Source organism: Phaethon aethereus, assembly GCF_964289735.1.
Source record: "Phaethon aethereus genome assembly, chromosome: 12".
In the NCBI taxonomy this organism is placed as follows: Eukaryota; Metazoa; Chordata; class Aves; order Phaethontiformes; family Phaethontidae; genus Phaethon; species Phaethon aethereus.
In genome coordinates this window covers 20,024,750-20,050,960 of record NC_138588.1, presented here as the reverse complement: position 1 = coordinate 20,050,960, position 26,211 = coordinate 20,024,750, and the positions used below count along the sequence as shown (strand labels likewise).

The 26,211-nt window shown below is 40.3% G+C and overlaps 1 protein-coding gene across 1 annotated transcript; it reads right to left on the bottom strand.

The window, feature by feature from the left end:
- Positions 1 to 1,502: 1,502 nt before the first annotated feature.
- Positions 1,503 to 24,787, bottom strand: IREB2 (iron responsive element binding protein 2; the record flags this gene model as incomplete). Its single annotated transcript, XM_082005083.1, has 22 exons — positions 1,503 to 1,613; positions 2,240 to 2,425; positions 3,089 to 3,211; positions 3,300 to 3,447; positions 4,525 to 4,667; positions 4,945 to 5,049; positions 5,342 to 5,466; positions 5,751 to 5,907; positions 6,518 to 6,602; positions 7,321 to 7,456; positions 8,289 to 8,448; positions 9,530 to 9,646; positions 10,118 to 10,218; positions 11,558 to 11,729; positions 12,510 to 12,649; positions 13,166 to 13,349; positions 14,562 to 14,631; positions 16,291 to 16,512; positions 18,535 to 18,672; positions 19,862 to 20,027; positions 23,241 to 23,330; positions 24,202 to 24,787. 22 exons carry the CDS (start codon positions 24,785 to 24,787, stop codon positions 1,503 to 1,505), a joined length of 3,465 nt encoding a protein of 1,154 aa, XP_081861209.1.
- Positions 24,788 to 26,211: the final 1,424 nt, after the last annotated feature.

Sequence of the window (26,211 nt, the reverse complement as noted above, 5' to 3'; positions counted from 1 at the left end):
CACAGTATTTAAAGATTTGAATGGTGCGTTTGTTTGCAAGTCAACTAGCTTAGTGTCTGGTTATAAATTGAAAGCACATGTAGTAATAAAGCTAATATCATCCACTTGAAAGTTTAGATATTTAAGACAATGTTTATCGAGAGCAAAAAACCTTAAAGCAAAATCTTGACAATTTATAGGCAAGTTATTGTAGTTCTCTTCTCCAAAAGAAATTAAGCTGTACATAAATCGTAAGCAGTATTATGAAGCTTTTTGAGACACAGGAGCACAGAAATAGTATCTTGAAGCTGAAGACTCACTTTCACAGAGTAGAAGCTATCAATGCTTAGTTAAGTGGTAAAACACACACTTTTGCAGAAACTGTGCATCTTCTGTTAATCTTAAAGAGGGAACAGGGGTTTTACCATCAACGTGCTGACAATTACATTTATAGAAGTTGCAACGCCCTAAGAGCCAGGTTTGTTCAGTATTCTGGGATCTTCAGCAGGGGAATCTGACGCTTGTGTGGAAGGAAGCATTAAAAGGCAATATGGCTACCTCGCCTAGTTAACACTTGACTAGCATAACTTATTAGACATAAGTTGTATTTAAAGCAGAGGAATTTCAACAATCTTAATAAATGTTTTTAAAGATTTTTAAAGGTTAAAATACCAGGGGGAGGTACTTTGTCTAATGATATTGCAGACAGTACAGTAAAAACTGATGTCATAAATGACAAACTGCATCCCTTGAAGCAGATTTGACAAACTTCAATCGAAGAACACTGCAGCTTACCAAAAAGCTGGGGTGCTATACTTAACATGAACAAAATAACTGTGAGCATTTTTTAAAATGCAGAGATGTCTCCCATACTTCTAAGCACACACTATTTCATATCATAAGCAGTTTTAGATCTAGATCCAGATGAAATATAATCCTTTAATAAAGGTAAGAAAGTCGTGATCTGTGATACAGGATACCATGGGCATCAGGAGGACTGCTTTTTGTTCAGCCCATAACCTAAAAAGCAAGAAATTCAAAACTGACTATCTGTTTTAAACTCTGGATTAAAAAAAAAAAAAGAATCTGTTTGGCCTTTAACATTCCATACCATCTGCTACCCTTAGACCAACAAACAGCAGTACACAGATTTACAGGTGCCAAAACTGAGTGGAAACAACTGCAGAAAATCTTCTTACATAATAATCTTCAGCACAATCAGTTTCAGATTTCGCATTGTTTATTTACAAAATGGTCTGATAAAACATCCCCTCCATACTTACAGCTCTCTGCCACAATACACATGTTGATTTTAGCAATGTTTAATAGCACCATTAGAATATTATTTAAAATCAGGAAGGATCTTGTTGCAGTTACAATGATTCACAATCTTTTACATCCATGGACGAAGTAACTTGGAGCACACTAGGACTGTTTGCAGTTCCACAGTACAGATTCCTGGGTTCACACAAGGCATTTTCAGAATTACCAGTTACGCAAGGTACCCACAGAGTCAGTAGCCACTATAAGAATCTTCGAGCCACGAAGTTTAGACTTCCACCGTATTTGTATAAAGTTATCTCCATGTCGTTTTCAAACAAGGCAATCACGCTGAATACTTTTCCAGTGCTTGTCTTCAAAACAAAAGCAATAAAGAGAGACCAATTAAGAGTCTGGCTTTCACCTCTCCTTGCTTATTCTCAGTTAATGTTCTAATCCCAAGTTTTGTTGAACACAAGCAAATTCAACCCGCTTATCTGCTACCGGTGGGAACAGAATGACGGCTTATTTTACTGCACAGTTTAATCCAGCTGGGAGCATGCTACGTACCTATTGACAACAAAGAAAAAGCCATTTCCCTGAGGTGGCACAAAGCGTGTTATTACAGGCATACGGTTCCTTTACACAGAATGGAAAGCTGAAGCCTCTCGCAACTAGCCACACCCTGGTCTTTAAAAGGACCTGAGAGAGGAGACTCAATTCTACCTAACACAGTGCCCATGAGGGGGGAAACCAATGCCCGCAAGAACAACTAAGAATTTCAGCTTACATAAAAGTTGCATAGAAAGAACACGTGTACATGTACTTTGGGAAACTTCAATAGCCATGGCAAACTTCAGGCAAGACTTTATAAGCTTACTTTCAAACAGAATTAAGTTTTGTTTTTTCCTGCTTTCAATCATCAGGATTAAGTTTTCTTTCCATGCTTTCAATCGTCAGCACATCCAACAGTGAAATAAAAGAAATACTGCAGAGATACCTTAATATCCAAAGTCATTCCCGGTGACAGCTCTGGAGGGAACAATATAGAAAATTGCTCTCTGCCAGTGAGACCCAAAGTACTTGGATTTTCCCCAGGAAGAAACTGAAGTGGAGCTATGCCAATTCCAATCAGCTGACTTTTATGAACCTTCTCATAGCTTTCAGCCAGGACAGCTTTCACACCCTGCAAAAAGACAATTTTCTGTTTCAGCACAGTAGTCAGAGTGAAATGCAGAAGTAATCTTCAAATACATATTATGTCCAAAATCGTGCAATTCAAACTGAAGAGCAGAGAGTGCTTTGTACGAGTCCTGTAAGTAGGGAGGTAACATCTTTTAGCTTGACAACTAGATGAAAGCAAATAAGCCAGAGCAGGCCCACAGAGTGTGAAATGGAGGTATGTAACAGACAGTAACCATGCAGTAGCTAGCAGGCAGAAAATCCCAGACCAAATGTAGTTGCTTCCATCGCTCCACATGAATAAATGGCTGACTCCGAGTATATTCTGGAGATTAGTGGAAATTAGTCTCCAATAGCTAGATAATTAATACCCCACAGAGACCAAACAGAGGTCAGCACTAGATAAATGTCTAATTTATCTCAAAGTCTGGAGTCTAAGGTGGCAAGTTACATAATTAGGAAAGTCAGATTTATCCTGACTAGTGATTCTCTTCTATGAAGACTCTAGCAAAGAAATATTGAGACACCTTTAAAAGCAAGACGTGGTATTATATCTAAGATTGAGACCAGTTTCTAAACACATTCATGCCCAAAACTAAACAATGTGTTTTTAGGTATCTCCAGAAAACACAAAGAAACATCCCAAAACCAAACAAACCAGTAGTACCAGTAAAAAAGGCCCTTTTGCAGCCCAGTCTCTTGAGCTACCCAGTCCATACTTCTTTCCTGCTAGAATAATTACAGGGATGCCTTCTTTCTGGTACAACTCCGCTGCTTCAAACACATCTAGCTGTGGAATAACAAAGTGAAATAGTTTGAGCGAGTTCTAAATCCACATCACAATTTCAGAGCAGCCATGCAAACAAATATGTTTTTACCGTTTGTCCCGATGGGAAGTGAATTGTTTTAGGAGCTGGTTTTCCTATGAACTTATTCAGAAGCTTGATATTTGCAAAGGTACCTCTTGTCATCACAGCATCATTACCTCGCCGAGCTCCGTAAGAGTTGAATTCACGAGGTGTGAGACTAGAATGAAAAGAGTATTTAAAGGAGAATCAGTTATTTTAAATTCATCTGGTTTAAAACAATACTATAACTTTTATAACAATTACTGCAGCATCTCTAAGTTTTCAGTGCAAGATGTAAAGAACTATTCATCCAACAAATGTAATTATTAGAAATCATGAACAAAATGTGTACACCATTGCTAGATTATTCATGAGGAAAGCTGCAATTTTAAATTAATTTTCTGTGACTTCATGATAAAGTGCTATAAGCAGTATGGTACTTAAAGAATTATGGGGAGATTGTTCCAGGAAACAACCCTTTTTACTAATCCTCTGACCTCTACCAGAATATTAACAAGCATTGTATCAAAATGAGAGTTTTAATCATAAATCAAACGACCATCCGGGGATTAAAGGCCTATTCATTCTTTTTTTCCTTGTAACACTACTTATTCAGGCTGAACGCAAAAGTTAGAAAGAAGAGTCCAGACCACAGGCTATGATTTTGTCCTACTTCACCGATACTGTAATAATGATAATACACCTTCGCAATATAGCGCAATAATGTCGTTTCCAAAACATACAGCCAAGGGATGTCACTGAATAGCTCGCCCTGCACTGTGTTCTGTGTCTTTTCAGGATTTCAGCAGAGGTGAAAGGCACCCGCTGCTGCTGCAGGATGCTCGCTGACGCAGTATGTTTCTAGAGCTTCTGATCTGTTCGGTGCATTTATCTGACTGTTCTTGAGGCCAATGACAGTAACAGGGACTACCCTCACATTAACAGAAGATCAGTGACCCGATTTGTAAATTAGTAAATTATTTTTCTTGTGGCATGCATGTAACAACAGCTCCTCAGCAGTACGTCTCAGCTGTTTGTTGTAACCTTAGAGGCTGCAAGAAAGGCGATTACTGGGATTGCAAGACAGGCGATTACTTACAATGCCAGTAACGCTTACTATTTTGCTTATCCATGTATAATCTCCCCTTTTTGCACGCAGGCATTTAAAAAGGACAGCAACAGTGCCGATCCATTATTTGGCACATGAAGCGGTCCCCCGATAGCATTAGAGCTGCTTCATGCGAGAAGTCCTTACCCTTTGTTGGTCAGATACTTAGCAGCAGCACTACTCCTTGCAATGCTTCCAGCAGGGGATATGTGATCGGTGGTTACAGAATCTCCCAAATAGAGCAAGACATGGGCATTTTCAATCAGTTGTGGTGAAATCGGTTCTTTGGCCTCAAAGGGAAGGGGTGGCAGGGGGAAACAACAACAAAAAAAGAAGAAACACATTTTTCTTCCAAGATGCTTAGAGATACAAAATGTATCTGCAATATATGAAGGCACACCGAGGTACAGGCTCCACTCATTCCACAGATACAAATAGTATTTAAAACACCGAGAAATATTAGTGATAATCAAATCCGTAACCGAAACATTGAAGCTTTACTGGAACAGCTACTCCTTGACTTATATGTAACGCATACAATCTGGTGGATAGATCCAATGTACTTACAAGTTTATCAAAAAAAGAAGGACATCTGATATAAGTAGATTTTAAATCCCAGGGAAATAAAGTTGACTCAGGAGCTTCCAGTAAATTCCATCGTTTGTTTCCTTTCTACAGAAAAGAAAATTAACCAAAAAGAACAGAGAAATTGGTTTACGATTTCTTTACATTGTGAAACCAAAGACTTACTGGTGATTTTCTGTTTAATTTCTATTACATACTACAAGTTACCTTACTGGATATTACTTAAGAATCACTATTTAATACAAGCATCCATCTCAGTTAAGTCCTCCTTCACAGTAAGGGAAATAACTGACAAACCAATCATATTCAACTGGAAGATATTATAAAGCTAGAATGAAATGCAATCTTTAAGTTACGTAGAACTAAAGAGCATTCTTGCCTCCATTTTTTCTTTCAATTCCTTAAACATGGATGATACCACACACTCTTCCTCCACTGTGTGAAGTTCTCTTCGGGTAGGCCAAATATCTCGTAAGTAAATACTTTCGCCGTTAAAGCCAGTGCCTGAGTAAGATTTTAAACAGAAGAGTGATTTTAAAGAATAAAAGATTAGACTTGATATTTATATTAGACTGTAAATATGTATATACTCAGGTCTTCAGAGATGGTACCAGATACACAAAGAATTTCACCTGTTAAGTGGATGCTTTGCTTTAGCTACGAGCAACACCAAATATGACTGCGCCTTCTCTTCAAATATACAGCGTTTGTATGCTGAAATGCACATGAATAAGCCTCTTCTACGTATGCATTAGATACAGAAATGTAAAACGTAAGGAAATGCTTACCCAAAGGCTCTGTTTCAAAGTCTATTCTAACGGTGCCTGCAATAGCATAAGCAACTACTAGCGGTGGAGAAGCAAGGTAGTTGGCACGGACGCAGTCACAGAGACGTCCTTCAAAGTTCTTTGTTCCAGATAATACTCCACAGGCAATTATATCACCCTGAAAGGCAGACCCATATATGTTTTTCTAGGACTTTGTGGTAGTCAACTGAAGAATAGCACAAGCTGTTGAAGTCAGCCAGATGTGCTTTTAGCATTCCGTGTCAAATATTTATTCTAACACTTCAATTTAAAGGCATTTTGTTCTCTCCCACTACCCTTCCTCCTCTTCACTCTTGATCCTCTGATGTGTTCTGCAGTCACTTTAGTGAGCTCCTCTCCTGCCTTTTATTTCTTGTATTTTGCTACCACATCACAGGACAAAAATGCTGCAGCTGTTTAGATGCTGCTGGTTAAAATCAGAGAAGCACATAGCTCTTTAAAATCCTCCTCTTCACTTATGATGCAAAAATCTACACATTATATCCTCCGTAAGATTATATCCCATGTATTTATCTCCTACTTTATATCTGTATGCTACAAATACTATTTATTATGTTTATTTTACATAGGAATGAATGACCACTATCTCCCTCTGACATACGGCATCCAAAAACATCATGCAAAGTCCAAACCAACAACAAAGCATATTTTGCATGGGTTACTCATTTCTTGATCGTCTAACTGGGTGAGAACTACATTTCTGAACTCAACAAGCCTTAGAGCTTTACCTGTTTTATTGCATTCCTGATGGCTTCTGGCAACGGGGCAGTGTTTCCAACACAGGTTGAACACCCATAACCGACAACCTCAAACCTACATTGGAAAAAAACAACCAAGTAGCACCTTAAATGATCACAAGCAATTTGTTAGCAAAACAGCTTTTTCTTTTATTAGCAATCCCTAAGAAGATTCCCCCCGCTCCATGACAATTAGACTTTTTAGGAAGTGAACAGCAGACACTACATCTCACTGATGCAAGCGGGAAGATACAAGGTCACACTTTTGTAATCCATCAAGTCAAATAAAATCCCAAGATGTTGTTAGTTCCACAAGTAATGGCAAAGCAAAGGCAGTACTATTCCTCACACAGCACAGCTGGGCACTGTTACAGAATTACGAACATAATCTAATTGTTACTGCTACAGAGCAACCAAAAACATGCTAAACAACCCACAACAGCAGCAGTGTTAAGGAAAGATTAATACAGACTGTCCTGACAAATTTACACCCAGCTTCCACTTCTAAAATATATGAGTAAGTGCATCCTGTGCTATAAGGCACTTACAATTAAGTAGGTTGCTACTGAAAAAAAAAAACATTCAGATGAGGTAGAGATCTACACATAGTAATTTTAAGGTGTGAGTAACACGGACTAAAACACAACTAAGTCAGCAAGTAGTTGAAGAGACAATCCATTTAAAGGTAAGAATTATCCAACACCAAATGAAGAGCAACCGTATTTATCAACCTGTATAAAACCCCTGTGTACTATTTTTCTAAGACGACAAACACCATAGGAGTCAAAACTTACCCAAGCTTACTGAGGTATGGTAGTACTCCACTTGAACTGAGGTAATGTGTAACCATTCCGCTTCCTGGTGATAAACTGGTTCTTATGTAGGGTTTAACCACTAGGCCAGCTTCAACAGCTTTTTTTGCCAGGAGTCCTACCAAAGAGAGAGAGACAGCTTATGTTTTGTATATCCCTTAAAAGAACGTCTAAATGATGCTACCTTAGTTAAATTAAGCATAAAAAAACCTCAGAGGATGAGTAGACCTTCAGTTTATTAAAGCAACTACTTGCCTGAATAAAGTTTCTTAACTCGTAAGAAAACCATTCAGCTTTTTGTTTCCATTCCTATAATGTAGATGCCCATTTTCTTTTCCGTAAAGAAAATCTTTCCCATGTTCTAGCTGACAGTGCAAATCCATTTATTATTCTTCTTCTGATACAGGCCACAGCCTCAAAGGGAAGTTTGCCTTGGCCACAGAGGGGCTCAAAAGAAGAAAGCAAGGCCCAAGAGAGGATTAACTGTCTGGGAAAACTGTGTGCGGCTTGTGAAGGTAGGGCACATACTCCTTCACTAGCAGCTAAAGCACAGAACAACTGTTCAGCAATATGGATTTTCCTTCCAGACTCTGCGGCTAACTGTGGTTTCAAGCTACCATCATCTACGATGGAGTTAAAGCTAAAGGCCACCTCCTGCATCGACTGTGTTGATATGTGCATCCATCTGAAGGCAGCCCTAGAACTGGTTACCTGTTGAAATACTACCAAACGTAAGTATTTCGTAATTGCCATCATTAATACTGCTTTATGACACAAATTTTGAGACTGTATTATTTAAAAGTAACTTTCATTATATAACCTCCAGAGCATTAACAGTTTTAAACCCTTAAGTCACGTCATTACCAGGAACCTACAAAAATGAAGGTAAAGGCTGTGTAAACATGGGAGCACCATGGAGATCAAGTTAGTTGTCCCTAGTCACAACATACCTGCAGCAAGCATGACCGAGGGGTTACAATTATTTGTACAGCTGATTACTGCAGCAATGACAATGCAGCCATGAGATAGCTTGTATTCGTTTCCTTCATACTGAACAGGTACAATGTCATTCTGTCTCTCAACTGCTATCTGGAACCCTTTAACACCAGACTGGATGACAAAAATGCACGTTAGTGGTTATTATAGTACAGAAAGTATGATATTACAGCAAAACCAAGTGAACCCTCATTTTAAAATACTCAGCTGTCCCATTAGGAACCCTTAAACAGATTGTAAAAGCAGTCCTCAGTTCACGCCTCTCTCCATATCTATGGTGGTCTCATCCTTCGTTCTTCGTAACTGCTTTAACTTTGCAACAATTGTGAACAAATGCCGAACGAAAGCACATTGATACCACGCTACTTTCCTGCTAGGTGTGAAAGAAGAATACCTTACAAGTACATGTCTAATTCTGGACAGTCCTTGTTTCTGAATTAGAAGAATACCCAAGATTTTAATTGGAAGAGGATGGTAACTAAAAGCAGACTAGGTCTACTAACATTTCACACCCTCCAGCTCTTCAGCACTCAGTGATCCTCCAGAGGTCCCTTTCAACCTCAGCTGTTCTGTGATCCACGATCAGTATGACTTCTCTCTAGCACAACTGATCATCCTGTATTATATACCTCGTTACAAGCCAGAAGTGCTAAAACCAACAGAAAGAGTTTTTACAGAGTGTCTAAGTGCGTATGTTTCTAATGCTGCTGCCAGTCTTCAACTTTAACGATAAACACTAAAAATGAAGATGCATTCCTTAAGTTAAGGACACAGCACAATGATTAGCTACAGATCTTGGAATTCTTTCTGCACCGCCTTTAAGATGTGATGAGTTTTCTTTTCTTATGGTAATCCTGTTTTGGAAATTAAGTAAAATACAGCTGTTAAAATAACTCTGAAAATGAGAAAATGTTTCCCAAGCTTACACAACTTAGCAGTTAACAAGTTTTTCCTCCCTAGCGATCTAAACTGTGAAATTAAGGATTTTTGAAGTTCATGTTCCTGACAAACACAGCTATGATCTACCAGCTACTCTCCTCAGGATGCTTGTCAAGCAGGAAAGAGTATCACTGGAAAAGCTGTTTTATATAGCAATAAAAGAGACCTCAGCAGGTATGCCAGGAATAAGTAACGTAACATTTATTCATGTAGATTATAGGAAGTACCTTTTGAAGAGTACATCAGTTGTACAAACCTTTTCATTTAAGCAGGCCTGGAAGTCACTTTTCATGTTATTAACAGCCACTCTGTCTTGGGACCTCTTGGGGCCACTGACATACGGAATTATAGAACTTAGACTAATTTGCACTACCTAAAAAAAAAAAAAGAAACAAAGACAAAGCATGCATTATCAATCCCAGCCCAACAGGACATTGAATATACTCAAGACATCCAGGACCTCTTCTGTTTAAAATCTGAATGTTCCGAGACATTAAAAATGTGGGCTTCCATTTTTAAAACTGCTCATTGTACAAGGCTATTCATCTTGTTCAAAGTGTTTTAACGTTACCCCTAACTTTTCTACCTCCGTAAAACTTACCTGATCACTCAGGATTGGCAGGAATACAGTAACTGTTAGCTGACATGAACATTGTTGTACTTCCCTTCTTTCCCCCACCCCCTCTATATTTTGCAAAAGTACTCTGCTTCTCAAAATTGTGAGTTAATAAATGCAACTTTTATTAAAGCAATAAAAATTACAGCAGGAGACAAAATCATTAAGTCAACAGTAGTTCTTTATTATGAGAATCAAACACTCAGAAGCAAGTTATTTCAAGCATACCTGGGAATACTCAGGTTCTCCAGAAGAACTCTCATCATTCCTAAATAACTTCACAGCTTTAAGATATGCTTCCATGACTTCAAGCTTGGCTTTGTCAAAACCTTAAGGAGGTAATTTAAAACATGAGAAAAGCCACATTAAAAAAAACAGTAAAGCAAACCATACAATTCTTGGAAATTAAGGCTGTTTCAAGCATATAAAATTTATCCTTAAACGTCAAAGTATTTTTTTTGAAGGCATACCACTTCTGTACCTCAACCTCCAGGAGCTATTTAGGAGTGACACACAAATTAAAATACTTCTTAAAATAATAAAAAAAAAAAATCACCTTAACTTTCCGTCTTATATCAAGGAACAAAATAAGATGTTCCAACTCTTGCAGTGGTAGCTTTAGTTAAATTAACAGATTTGTCCCTGAAGTTCATAAAGCTTTTCTCTATTAAGATTTACTTGTTTAATACAGATCACATGCTTAGTTGGTAACAGCCAGTATTACTGGCTACTGTTAGAAAATGTTTAATTTTCCCTGCACTGACCAGACAGAACATGTTTGTTACTAAAACTATTTAACTCGTATTTAAAAGTGACAGATTTCAGTTTCAGAAAGGCTTACTACTGTGAACGAGTTTTTTTTGATGTCTGTTATCCTGTGGCTTTCTCTATTTGCAGTAGCTTGATAAGGAATTTACATCCTTCTAGCTTAGCTTGAAATGTCAGCAAAATAACGCTCTTAAAAGGGGGGGAAAAAAAATCATTGTGAAACAAATCAGAAACGTGTTGTGATTTATTTTGCTGTTTCACTTATTTCTAATCACTTCAAGTTTTGATTTTGTAGGGAATCTACAGGTGGTTAAAGGATTAATTTCATATCAAGACTTATATTCCACACATTTTTCAAAAAGCAAGTAGGAATTTTCTCAGTACTTTTAAAGGTTTACATATTCTTTCAAAAACAAGGACTCTGGATGTCGAAAAATAACACGATGTTGGTAAATCAGGTATTAGTCAAATGAACCAGACTGGAAACAAACCTCAAGGGCAAGTCAGCTATCCATAGCCAGTGTTGCGCACATAAAAACTGCAGCCTCACTTAAATACACGGGGACAAAAGAGGCCACAAGAAAACACACGTGCCAATAAAGCAAGTAAATAACTCAGACGCCACATACGAAGCGTCCCACAGAACTAGCCAACAGGTATGGTACAATTCTTGTGGTAGGTATTACTCGGATGCATGAGATTCTACAGGATCAAACTTGTAGCCAAGTATATCCCATAACACGGCCTGTGACTGTACAGCAGAACTTTATACATTAAATTCACATCAGAACTCTTGCAGAAAAATCACTGTTTAAGAACTAAGGAGTTTTAAGCAAAAAAAATCCTGCCAGATAGCTAAAACACTATTACAGTGACATACTGGTTTAATTTCATCCTTACCTGTATGCTTTAAGTGCTTCAATGTCACATTATCAACAGGGAAAAAGCTCAGAATAGCACCATACTCAGGACACATATTTGCTATTGTGGTTCGGTCTGCTACAGACAGCTGGGAAACTCCGCTCCCGAAAAACTCAACAAATTTTCCAGCAACATCAGCTTGCCTAAGATGCTGTTTAGAAAAAAAAAAACAAACAACATTTGTTATGTGAAGAGGTACAACGGAAGCAACATTTGTTGCAACAATCCACAATTAGCAATTAGTCGTGAACATTTAAAACAAAAATCTGAAACCTTAAGGCCCACGCCTACAAAAACAACCCCCAAGGCCCATTAGCATACTGGGTTCTAAAAATCTACATTGGAAGTTGACATAAGGCACCTCCAGCTGCAGTTGAGTTCTTCAGATTCACTAGTCAAGAACAGATACACACTGCTTAAAGCGTCATGCCAGAAAGACGACTGTATTTGTAAAGCAATCGCAGCTCTTCACCTACCACAACAGTGACAGGTTGTGCCACCCTGGAAAAACCATGTCTTCAGAAAATACATTCTTGAGGTATACCAGCTTACAACCACAGAGAGCCTGTGTGTCTTGCAGAAGTATTTTAGAACAAAAAGGGTGTCCAGAAAAAGTTTCTGACCTAGAGAACAAGCCTACATGCTGTCAATAGGAGAAAAAACGGAAAACAGGGCTTCACACTCCTGCACATACTTTTTTTTATTTATTATTTTTTAGTAAGAGTCTGAAAGTAAACCATTATAGAGGGAAAAGAAGAAACCACTACTTTGGAGAACTATCAAATAAAAATGGTTAGAGATTATCTGTATCTTTCTGCACCGCCATGAGTAAAGGCAGAGCTCTAAAAATACTCCCAGCATTTAATTCAGTTCTCAAACATCTCCGGTAGAACTTGGCGACAAACTTCGCTTTGTCTGAACACTCCCTTACCTTCGTGACGCTTAGAACAATATCTATGGACGTAGCAAGTGGGCTGGCTGTGCCTGTCAGCTCACATCCAACCACCTCAGGCAAAGTGAGCGTAACCGGCATCCCCAGCATCACTGCTTCTGTTTCAATGCCCCCAACACCTGGAAGGAGAATATTAGGTTGCTTTTCATCAGTTGAAGTAACCAACATGAAATATCTTGAGGTCCTAAAAATCTAATAAAGCCTTTCCTATTAAGCCTAAAGGGTACAGCAAGAAATGTAGAAGTTCTGTGTTAAATATTTGTACAAGAAAAATAAAATCAAGCAAGACTACTGCTGAAGTTAGACTTAATAGTTGGCCAGAAAATACTTTATTTCTAAAATTAACTTTCCAAGAGAAAAGAAACCTTCATAAAAATTTTATACCACAGGTACAAACAGCACTTATTTGAATATCAATTGGGTTTTGGCTATATTCTCTTTACATTACAAAGAGCAGATTTTGATGGAAAGAAATGTTAGTTGAGATTACTCTTAGGCAAAAAACATTCTGAAGAATAATTCAAGACAGAGTTTGTTATGACCGAGACAGAAATAGCCAGCGGGAAGATATTATTTCTCAGTAATGCTTTAATGGGCCTTTCAAGGTGCTATCAAGTTATTCTTTGCATACTTACCCCAGCCCAAGATACCCAAGCCATTTACCATGGTTGTATGAGAATCTGTGCCAACCACGCTATCTGGATATAGGAAATCTTTAACTTCAAAAACAACTCTTGACAGATATTCCAAGTTAACTTGGTGCACCATTCCAGTCTCAGGTGGAATTATGGAAATGTTCTTGAAAACCTTTGAACCCCACTGCAATTTTTCCAAAATGAGAAAAAAAAGTTGAGTTTTTTTTCAAAGGTATATTCAATTCTTAGAACGTAGCTACAATGACACAACTAACATGCAATAAAACAGTACTTGCTATTTACACAAGTGGCTTTCGCTCATTCGGCAGAGCGAGCTATGCAATCCCCTTGGATTCTATACATTCTTAATCACTATCAAACCATTCGTTCAGTTCTTGGCAACGGCAGAATCAGTAAGCCACACCTACCTTTCAAAAGCAGGGCTGGATAAATATCTTGCCTTCCAGGTCACACAACTGATTTCAAGCACAGCTAAGACTTGTATTTAGGCAACAAAACCTAAGCACTTGCATTTATAGCAGGCTTGAGTTTAGGTTTTACGCTCCTGTATGAGACTGAAGATAAGATTTAGAGAAGCGCCTTGCTACATGTAAACTCAGGATGCTGGATTTAAAGCGGATGTGGAAACTTCTAAAAAAATTCAGCTTGGCAGTTTCCCTCTTTCATGAAGTAAAAGCTAATTTGCAACTTTCAGAACAAAACCTCCTAGTCTACCTATAAGAAAAGATTTCTAGATCATTGCATCAGATTTCTACACCATGTCAAATCAGTGGATGAAGATCAAATACCAATGTTGCAGATCTCTGTCTAGCAACAAAGAAGCCAGTGTTCACCACACAAGACTTCCATTAACAAGTTGACCAGCACTGCTGCCTAGCTTGAGAGCAGCAACATCTCAACAGCGGCTTCTGTGCAACGCTTCCAACTTCAGTCAGATGTGTAACAGCAGGATGGATCAATGAACCTTTTATCCAGATACTCATTGTGACCTAAGGCACTTGGATTGTTAAGAAACATTAAAAAGACTAACGCTTCATAAATATCTACTTTGTCCTCTGCTTTCGCACTAACAAGAACGAAATCAAACAGTATGAACTTTTTCAAGTTAGAATTACAAAAAAATATCTCCCCTTTAACCAACACCTAGATTTAGAACCTCTGCTGCCTAACCTGGTTTAAAAGTTTTTAAAGTCATAAACCATGTTATTAGCCAATTTTCTGTTCCCATATTAAATTCAGATTTGAGAGTCTGACACATCCAGTTAAATTACATTTAAGTTGCCATCTAAACCTGAACACTGGTGGACAAATGGAGCAAGCTCTTAAAACCACCAAAACACAAGACAATAGAAAGCCCACAGGTACACAAACATACCTTAAAAAACTGAAGCCTCTCTCTATTTCTGCCAAATTCCATCTCTTGATTTTTCAATACTGTCTCAGGCCTAGGAAGATACGAAGTTTACAAGCACTGTCATAATTTATTTCAAATTACAGAAGAACAAGTTGTTATTTTTGCTTGTTTGATGAAAGACTCATTTAAGCCTGCAGCAAAATTTGAAGCAGTTTATTAGAACAAAGATCATTCCTTCCTTGCAGCAAGCTTTCTGTAAACAGTGAAAGATAACTGATTTCATCTGTGCTGTGCTTGAGAACATGTTTATTCAAGGTATAGTTTGCCTAAAGCATTTGATCTCAAAAATACTCATTTTAAGAGATCTGTTCCCAGCAGGTACTACAATACACAGAAGCTTTCCTCCCCTCATCAGTAGTCTTACAGGTTGCACACCTCAAAATTCAATTATGGTAAGGAACCAAGATATTCACTAGTTCGCGTAAAAAACACTCTCCACATTCAGTACTAGCTCTTCAGCAGCTGAGTAGAACATCAGGGCAACTGTAACCGTCCTCCATTTCTGTATTTTTTGCCCCCAAGCCACAATTTTTTCTTCGCAAGTACTCGTCAATACAGTCTCATGAAATGAACCATCTTTTCTTAATAAGCATTATTTATTAAGACACTGATACTCATTATAAAGGAGTAATCCACAGTTTAAGAGGAATAACCTCTGCTTTAAGAGGGTCGTCACTTGCTTTGTACCAGGAAGGAAAGAAGTCCTCAATCTTCTAGAAGTGTATTTTACATCATGACCCTTCCCTTCCTTCTCTGCAGTCTCAGGAGGTTAGCGGCTACACTGCTTTGCAAAGCCCTGAGGGACAGTCATCATTCACACTGCAGCTTAATAAATACCACTGCTGTTTTGGTGCCACAAGCACCAATACTGCTGAAAACATCACTAATTCTGCATTCCTACACCTGTACTCAGCACGAATATTTGCGTATCTATACAATTATCAAGGCAATCAGCATCCTATCACTGTGGGATACAGGTTTGATCAGCTTTTAAATTCTACACCTGTCAGGCAGGGGAAGATAGGGATCTGAGCAGTCTACCAGAGAAAAGCGGTGGCAGCCGGAAGAGGAGGATGATCACGTGTAATTGTCATAGATGGAATGGTATGCAATGGTAACAACAATCAAAATCTGGAAGAGGCAGATAGATGAGGTCTCCCTGGGCCATTATATACAGGCAGAATATACATTGAATTTCAACTCAGTGACAGATGGACTGTGAGATTCCACAGGGGCTGGGCGATGATGTATAGTCTAGTTTAGTTGTTCTTTAAGAGCCAGACTTTTGAAAAGTTCTGACAGAAAACCTAAAATTTACTTTTAGAAATAAATCAATGCTTCATTGATTTATTCATTGAGGTTTACTCTGTAACATATAGAGGATTACTCCTATGCTTTGTCGTCCTTGTAAAGAAACGAGGGAAGTCTCAAAATTTAATTTAACAATCACAGCCATGAGTCACATAACTGGCCATCTGCAATGTCTTTAGTAAAGCCCTTGTCAAAAAAAAATTCAGGCTAATTCAAATCTGCTACATCAGACCTTCTTCCAGATGCTGAAACCTGTCTATGGTGCATGTGAAAAGTGCAAAAGGATGGCGGGGGGAGGGGGGGGGCGGGGAAGGAATCACAGGCAGTGCTTAACAACACAGAAGGGTGCAAATAATTAAAAAAAAGGAAGTTTTCATACTCAGGCACCGGCTGAAGATGGAAAGGACAGAGGATAGGCGTGTTCTCAATCTGCGCAGAAAATTGTCCTGAGTTGCGGCTCGAATCTCCGGCGCTACATGGCCCCTTGCAGCCAGTTTGCCCCCTGCAAGGCAGCTTCCGAGGCTGTGCTTTAAGTGGAGAAAGCTTTGCCATTGCCTTCTGTGGGTCGCCACCTCCAGGATTTGGAGCATTCTGTATTGCACTGTAAAATTAAATAGAAAAAGAATTTAGACATTAGGAATTTTGCTCCTTTATCCCCCCGCCCCCACCCCATGTATTTTGCAATCCCTTTAACAGATTACAACAATTTTTTTCAAATAATGTTTTATTTTAGTACAACCCTGTTGCAAAGTAAACTACCACTGGATAAGCTTAGTTAACTAATGTAGTGTGGTAATAAGTGAACAGAACCGGATTGTCTGAAAGACTAACACCAGATAAACAATTCCTTCAATTTGTTCACAACAGATTAGAAATCTTTATAAACACTGTTGCAAAGGCTAAACTCAGGGTTTTAAGCTTCCAAGGCATGGGTAAAGCCTCATCCAAGTGTTGGACTTGTTGAACATGTTTCAAGACAGTACTGTATGTGTTTTGTTAAATCCAGAGAAGTTGTAACAGACAAAGCTTTCTCAAGGAAAGAAATGTAACTTTATTATTTAATTAGGCTTTTTAAACAAATTCTCAAAGGCTCAGATAAATTTTATGCATGACTCAAGTCAGAAGTAAAGACAGAAAAGTAGTTGTTTTGTGTAAAGATATAGCACACTACCCTCTATTTGTACTATATTCAGTCTTCACGTGAGAGCAATGAAAGCTTGTCGTGAAAAGCTAATGACTTTTTACCTCTCAGTATTTACCAAATCATTGATTTGTAATTAAAGCCACTGCCTTCTTCTGCTTTAGTAACACAGAAAGCTACTTAATTATCGAACTGCAGGATGTTATGTGGCCTTGGAAGATACCTTGTCTAAATCCCAACTTAGTCCATGAGCCTCTGACCAGCAGGAGATGGAAGCTATAAAAAAGCAGCACAAACCATCCTGTGGTGAAGGTTTCTTATCATAGGCCAGCAGCTGCCAAGTTCCTGTAAGCCTTCCAAAAGTGTAACTACAGAAACCGGATTTATCATTACGAAGCAGCATGTTGCGACCTCTTGCCAGCACTCGGTCTTCCTGATAATTTTAGGTTAGCCTAACTGCAATCGAATCAGCTGTCCCTCCAGACACAAGAGCAGACAGACCACAGAACTGAAACACATACGCAACACAACACATGATTTGTAGCTTCTTGCTCTTCACACTTCTAAATACTAACCAAACTGAAATCGTGTACATATTTGGAAGGTCTCCAGAAATGACTCATACACGCATGCCCATTTGACCACTGGCTTTTTCCCCATGAACTTTTAAAATTCCCAAAGAACTAGAGCAATTTACACAATCCTGCATGTGTTTGAAAGGCTCCACGATGGAGAGGCAGGGGAGAAGGCAGAGGGGAGGTGCATTATCTACTTAGCATTTACTTCAACAAACACTGAACAAAACACTAGTTTTTCCTCTTCTGCAATATTATGTTTCTAGCAAAATGCAGTCCCAGGCTGTTTTCACCACATTGTTGCCTGTCAGAAAAGGAAAACCAGGCTGTCAGTTTTCCATTCCCAATACTTTTCCAGACTCCTACAGGTACACTTCTCTCTCCACAAATACCTGCAGCCTTTTTTAATCTGTTGTGAAATCCAGGCCCATTTTAAAAAAAAAAAATCAATTGCAAGCTATGGGCTGAAATGACAGTCTTTCAGTACATCCAGTAGGACTGTAAGCCATTTCTCTGGAGCTGTGACAAGGCAGTCACGTTTTAAAAAAGTTTTGTTTAACATTAACAGTAAAAACAGGGCAAAGCAAAATTACAAACTCCCTCTACCTCATTCTCTTAAGACACATTATTTTCTGGAAACCATGACAGAGCCAGTTATTTCAGCTCTCTCTTGCCCAGAATTTGGTTGTCAGCCAGCTTCATCCATAACCCCTCACCACCATTCTTTCTCTCCTCCAAGAGTGTTATTTTATCCATTTTTATCCATCCCTCTTTCAGATACCATCAGGACTAGTTTCAGGGATCCACACATGCCCAGTGATTTGATGGGATAGTACCAAGACCAGAGTGAATCCAGTTAAGTATCAGACAAAAATGTATGGTTCATCAAAAAACTGAGGTATGTCACCATTTGCTGAAGTCAATCTGCAGAGAATGGTCAACAGTGAGATCAGTCGGGCAGGCAGGATTGACTTTCACAGGATCTCCTCCAGCGTTTCTCACAGCTTCCCTCATGGCAGCAAAATCCACCATTGCTGGAATTCCACTAACCAACAGAAAAACAAAGTAGTATAACATGGGGCATTAACTCACTGAAATATACAAGCTTCTTTTTAATTTTATTTAAGTCTAGCTCCACCTAAATTCTATTTCAGATAATAAACTCCTACTGTTCCATTCTCTAAATTTTAAAGAACTGAAAACATTTTTAAAAGTTAATGGAGTTGGTACTTGTTCACAACAAGCAACAGCATGTTTGAAGGTAACATACCAAACAAGAACATAGGAACATCTTGAAGAGGAGAATTACATTTCTCTTCTCTTGCTAGGCTTCAGAAGTACGATGGTACTTCACTACAAAACTAATTTTTAGATATTTACTACCTTTACGATAGAACCTTGCTTTGCAAACAATGCTCATGCTATACATTTTAACACCTTAGCATATGTTATTACTCTTCTTAGAGCCAGCCACTTCTGAAGCTCATGGTATTTTACAAAAAATATTCTTGTGACTATTACATAGATAAGTGTACTCCAAGGGGAGTACATCTTTTATGTAACACAGTACTATATAAATCTTCCCTACTTCGCTTGCTAAGTCAAAGTTACCTACTTTTTGTTGTTAATATCACAACTCCTTTTTTTAATTATCTCGCTTCTTGATAAAAAAATGTAGTTAATGAGTCAGAGAGACAGCTTAAATGTAGTATTTGCAAATTGCTGAAGGACTGCCCTTTTAGCTATGCCATACCCATATGACAAAGAAAGTTAATATCCTAAGAGACTCCATTTTAAATACATGTATTATTCATGGATTCAATTGGATAACATATACTTGTGGAGTAAGCAATATTTAACCTTCAGTTGTCTCAAGCAAGAACTCTATCTATTTCAACGAACTGTCAGCCATCTGGCTACAGCCAAAACGTCACCACTGCCATTTGTGTTTTGGCTCTTATCCTGTAAAGTGTTCCTTGTAGGCCAACAGCTTCAGCCTTGCCAACCTGCACCAAACCCAGGGTATCCTATGGAACAACTCCTGTCCTTGCATTACGCGTAATTACCAGACAGCAGAAGCAGTGGACAGGTTTCTATTGAGAAAGAGACACACTTCAGGATCAGAAGGCTAGGTGCTATTTATTTTCAAGCCCAAGAACTGTATGTACAACTCAGTGGGTTTACATAGATTATTTCAGAGCTTTTGGCACACGCGCGCGCACACGCACACTTACGTAAAGTCTTGAAGAACAACTCTGGCAGGACAGAAGGGCACTTCAACATTATTCTGTTTTGTTTTCCAGTCTAAGATGTTCATAGCATCCGTTTCTTTCACTAGGAGGCCATCACAGTTACGGATACTGGATTCAAACAACACTCGTATGGAATAAGGCAGAGTATCTAGGGTAAAGCAAAGTAATTGACTTAACTAGTGCAACACTTTCAGCTTACGTAGTTTTTAAAAGTTACAATCTCACATTTCTAAAGAATTACACTTTGGTAGGGCTTGGAAGGATGAGAGCTACAGCAGCCGGCTTTTCCAGTTGCCTTTGGGCTTGATCTTCATTACACAATATGGAACAATGAGTTGCATAATGTATACATTGCAGAAGATGATTTGTTATATGGGATTTGAACAGAAGATACCAGCAGCTTGACCGCACTGTGTTAGGACAGTGACATTTAAAAAGGTATGCTATGCTGGCAGGAGAGAGAGGCAAGGAATCTAGAGCTGGGATTACTGAGCAGAGTGGGTGAAAAGCAACAACTAGAATATTCAAAAATATTTTAAACTGTAAATGTCACCATGTCATTACTTGAGATATCAAGCCAAAAGCATCCAATGCCAGAATATTTTTTATTTAAAATAAACAGTGATATGAAGACCAGAAACTATTCTGCTCTGTGCCCTAAAATTAAACGCATTTCCTAAAATATAAAGAAGAATGACATTTCACTAAACACTACTTCAGTCAGTTTGTTACTGATCTGGATTAAGGTATTGCCTAGAAGCAGCTTTCAGGCACATGAAAATTTAGGGAACTCGAAATGAGAATGAAAAAAGTGGGAGGAGGAAAAAAAGCAGATGGCAACTATTCACTGTAAAGAAAAAAAAAGATTAATTTACATTTCTCCCAAATCCCATTATTTTCAGCAGCATTCAAGCATGCAAATGACTCAACGAGAACAGTGAGAAATATAAAAAAAAGTTAGTTGGAAGAAGCAGATGAAACAATTAAGTTCAGGCTTTAACAAAAAAAGTTAGATTTGGTGGTCTCAACCTAATCCAGAGGTCTGTCCATAAACTATTAATATAGGATTTTCTGACTCTGTTCTCACTGTGTGCCTTTCTCAGATATTATCCACTGTTGTCTAATTAGACAAGTCACTCAAAATAATATAAGAATGTCATCAAAAACATGTCTAATCAGCTGTAATGCCACCACTCACTTTATTTAACAGCCAAGTTATCAGAAGAAAACTGGTTTGCTTTTTCTTGGATTGCAATAATTCACAGTGCATCCTTACAGTGGTAAATCCAACTGTCCGAAGGGCTGCTTCGCAGCCATCAGCTATGGAGAAGCGACCACTTCTCTCTGTCAGGCACCAGCAAGCTCACATTAGCCTCCCAGGATACAGGAGATCTTGGCAAATGAGATCACATCCAGCAAAGGCCCTTCCAAGACGGCTATGAGGCTGCTGAGCCTGACACACAGGAGCAGTTGGGAGACCTGGGTTTGCTCACCCTGAGAAGAGAAAGCTAACTGTAGTCATCTGCAACCTATTAGCAACTGCAGAAAAAGGGAGGCCTGACTTTAGCAGTGCACAGTGAAAGGACAAAAAAAAAAAAGTCACAGAGTGCAGGAAGGGCCACTGTGACTGGATACAAGGAAAAGGAAGTTCACAGGGAGGGCGGTTAAGAACAGGATCAAGACAGGTGGTGGAATCTCCATCCTCACGGATTTGTGGAGCTTCAGCCAAGAAAGGCTCTCCAAGTTAACTCTAGTCCCAGCACAAGGCTGGACTAGATCTCCAGATGCCCCCTCTGCCCTAAATCATTCTGAGCTCTTTCTAGCTATCATTTTCCCCATAACTGAATACTATTTTAAACACTAGAAAAATCAGATTCTCCCTAGCAAATTGGCAAATAAATCAATTAACATTTACATTAGTAATGCAATTAACTTACACAGGCACTTATTGTCAGATCATAGACAGAAGCCCCAAGGCAGAGGGCAAACAGATAAACCCCAAAATTAATGTTTCAGCAACAAATGCAATGAGCAATTCCAGATGCTGGATTTGCTCTTGGTGCTGTCCCACACTGTGCCTAAATTTTATTTACTATCTTGCTAATATATAGTTAATATGAGGCTTCCAACACCTGCACAGAAGTTTCTATTGGAAGACAAAGACACTCAGTCTAGTTTAGTTAGGCTCCTTCTCCGAATATCTTCAGGAATATCTGCTGCTGCTCTAAGCTTCATGGAATATCTTGCAAGTTTATCTTCTGTTTACATTTTCCCTCCTGCCACAAGACTTTTCAAGAGACTGCTGTAGAGCTGACAGGTTTTGTTACTACCACACTACTGCTTCTTCCTGGACAAAACCACCAACTGAAGCATTCTACCTCCTTCTTACGTGCTTATCTGAAAGATTAACTTCATTATTACAAGTCGTAGAAACTTGCAAGAGCTCACAGCTGTGGCACAGAATGTTCAGCAGCCACTGTGCACTAGCTCCCCTCTCTCTTCCCTTCAAACAATAAGGAAATAGTTAGTGCTGTCAAATACAGGTTTATAGTGAGATATCCACTGGTACTTTTTTAGTTAAGAAACACATCGTAAATTCTGTGAATAAAGGAGAGTAATCCAGACCTTACAAAACACCAAAACTGAAAAAAAAAAAAAAATTTCCCAAATATCTGTAACAGGTACCCCAGGTATGTCACGAGTTTAACACGGAAACAACGGGAGAGAATAATAAAAATGTTTTGATTACCTGCAAGAGTAAAGCCTACTCCAGCTGACACTGCTATAGCTCTCTCCATCGGCATGTATTCCCCTCCACTATCACATGTGCACTACTTTATTTTTTAAAAGGCACTCAGGCACAGAGACCAAATAAAAGTCTTTTTGGCACATACCACTTACTGTTATAGTACATACTAACGACAGGCTGAGCTTAAGCAATTGTTTGAACATCACAAAACCTCATCTTCCTGCAGCAATTGCAGCAGAAGCTATGTTCTAGCAAGCACCAAGAAGCAGTACAAAATTATAGTAAAAACTGTATTTAATTTTCAAGTACTCAACTTACATAGGAGTTCTCTGTCTCTTCATTTTTTCCAAAAGAGAAGTTATTCTGATCTGAAGAATTGCTGAGAACTCCAGCAACACCTATACTTTCTCCCTTACTGGAAAAAACCTATGTGAAGGATTACCTCCACCAGCTTCATAAAGCTATAACAGACTGGAAAATTATAAGTTTTCAAATATACCTGTTAAGAACTCACGTATTCACGATTGCATCTCCTAACATTTTACAGCAGTGAGTGGTGCATGTTTACTAATGGTATCCTCCTAATTACAACCAGCTAAGAAGTATCATTACCATACTTGGCGCCTCCAAGCTTTGCGACATTGTAGAAGTTCTTTTGTGGATAGTTTCCTAATGCTTCAATTACCGGCTGGTAAGGGCTTCCTGGGGGGAAAAAAACCAAGAAAAGTTACAGTCATAAAAGCATGGAAGGTTTGAGCCCTGACAGAGGACTCATAAGAATGGCTTTCTGTTCCTGATTTTACCAAAAATAACGTTCCTCTAGGATTGCAAGTAAATCATAATATGGAAAGGTTTCTAAATGGATTTAAATACACAATGATATAGATGTGTGACTAAGATGAATTTTAAAACTATCTGTAATACTGGGTATATACAGGTCATGCAAGTAATCAGCACAATCACACGCCTGAATGTTTGACCTTTATTGTCTTAGTTTACCATCTACAAAACAGAATAAATGCACCTCACCAACTCAGATAGCAGATACAGGCTTTAATATAGCAGAAAACTTAAAAGGATTAAGTGCCAGGCTAATGACATGCAAACAAGAGACAAAAAACCCCAAACCTCATAACAGCTTTTAGGTGGAAAGAATAAATAACTTCTTAAGAAGAGAAATATTGGTTCACAACACAAACGTTTCAATCCATCTGCTAGCAAACTAAAGGGTCAGTGTCAACGATATACTCTCTCAGGCCTAGAGAAATTCATATAGTAAAAGCTTAAGGAAATAAAGTCTGGATTAGAAACAGTGGGGAAAATGGTGTTCGTTCTGACATCACTGAGCTGCTCCCGTGAGCACAACTACCAAATCAGCAGCAGAACACTTACCCTTTGTTTGCCGTTTGCTTTGATCTTAATACACTACAGCTACACTTTCACAGCAAAGCAAATGCGACATCATCAACAGCTAAGAAAAACTGCATCACTTGAACATCCAAACAATTAACATGACCCCCCAAATTAAGCCGAGTACCGTTTAGGCCTCAGCCCTACCGGCTGGAACCTTTACGGGCACGACATCCCTCCCTCGCCGCAGCGCCTGCGGCAGCGGGGACCGACAGAGGGACAAAAATGGTCGTCAGGAATAACGGGAGACCCGGCGGGACGGGCTTGCAGCCGCGGTCAGGCGCCCCGGGCAGCCGCCGGCAAGCGGGCGGGCCCCAAAGTCGGCCCCACCGTCGCCGAGAACAAAGCACCTCCCGCGGCGGGGGCGGCCACCGCCGGAGGCGGTAACGGGCCCGGGTGGGGGGCAGCTGGTGCTCCAGAGCCGCGGGGGGGCTGCCCGCTCCCGGCCGCCACAGGCCCGGGGCAGCACTCCCACACAAAGGGGCGCCGGGACAGAGGGGAGAGCGCGCCAGGAGACGGGAACCGCCTCGCGCTGCCTTACGCCGCCGGGGGCCGCGCTCGGGCCGGGCCGGGCCGGGCCGGCGGCGTGAGGCGACGGCCAGTTGCGGAGGAGGCGAGGCGACAGCCCGGGCCGCGGTGGTCCCGCCAGTTGGGGTAGCGGCGGACCCCGAGGCCGTAGGTAACCCTGCAGGCGGCGGCAAGCCCGTTCCCACTAACCTGGCCTGACAGGGTCCATCGCCGGCGACCATATTAGCTCTGCGGGGAGGGGAGCGGGGGGCCGGGGGGAGCTGGCCCGGGCGGGGTGCCCCCAGCTCTCGCGAGGTTTGAGCCCAGTGCCGGCGGAGGCGGGGCCCTGGGCACAGTCTCGCGAGAGTTTGGGCCACGCCGCTCGGGCCGCCCGCCTCTCGCGAGACTCGCCGTGGCGCAGCGGAGAAAAAGACACGAGACCTCGCGAGCCTTCGCGGAGAGGGCGGAAGTAGCCAAGTGAGGGAAGCCGCCTACTCTCGTGATAGTTGTGAGGCCAATGACGAAGCTAGCGGGGGCGGAGCTGCCCTCCGGGGAAGCGTTTCGAGCTAGGGGCACCCTGCGGCCACTGCGCGAGCGTGGCTGCCGGCACCGCCTATTGGCCGCCACCGCGGGTACGTGCGGCCCCGCGTGACATGGCAGCAGCTCGCGGGGCGGGGCGGGGCTCGGCCTAACGGTTCTTCGGGCAGCGGCCGCCGGCGGGGCGTTCTGCCGCGCAGCCTGGCTTAACCTTGCTCCGGTCTTAGTCTTTGATTTCTTTGGGAGGTTTTTTTCTTTTCATATTTTTCAAATTGTCTTGCTTTCACATGATTTTTTTTCTTATCTGGAGGATGGAATTTTATTTTTGTCTTGATTTTCAGTGTAGTGGTGGCAGTACATGAGGTCACACTCACAGTGGTGACCGAGTCAAGCAAAACTAGGTTCTCCAGGCTATAAGATACAGATAATATCTAGGGTTTAGACACTAATGCAGCCAGAACTCATCACCAGGCTCAGGCCGCCAAGAAGATTACCAAAAAGATACCTGTGACTCGGCGTCTAACTCATCCATTTTCCCTTTTGCTTGCACCTGTTGTGACCTCAGCTGCCATTGCTTTCCTGAACTGTGACAGAATGACCTGACACACTGATTACAAAAGTTATCCTTGCCTATCAACACTCAGCAGAAATCCAAAACATAGCTCCCTACTTGCTACTATGAAGAAAATTATCCCAGCCAAAACCAGCACATACTCAAAACTGCATGAGCAACCAGTAATTCCAGCATCTTTTTACCTGTTTGAGACTGCAGTGATGTCTGGCGTACCTCTGAGAGATTCCAGGTGGGCAGAACTAGATGGGTGGGAAGGAAGGTGGTGGAGGATGTGGCTGCGACGTGGCTAGAGGAGCTCCCCCAATTCAGTCGTGTAAAGTGTGTTCAGGATGCCAAGAGCTGTCTGTTTCTTTGAACAGATTATTTATCTGTGGTATCTTGTTTATAGCTTTTGCCCATGCTGGATGAGTGCAGTCATTTTCATTACAAAGCTCGGAAAAACAGGGCTGCAACCTAATGCTGTGGCGCAAAGGGCGGTTTTACCCTTTGCTCCCCAAGGCACGTGGCCGCCTCACACGTGCTGGCCACGCGCTTGCTCCCAGAGGACTTTGGCAA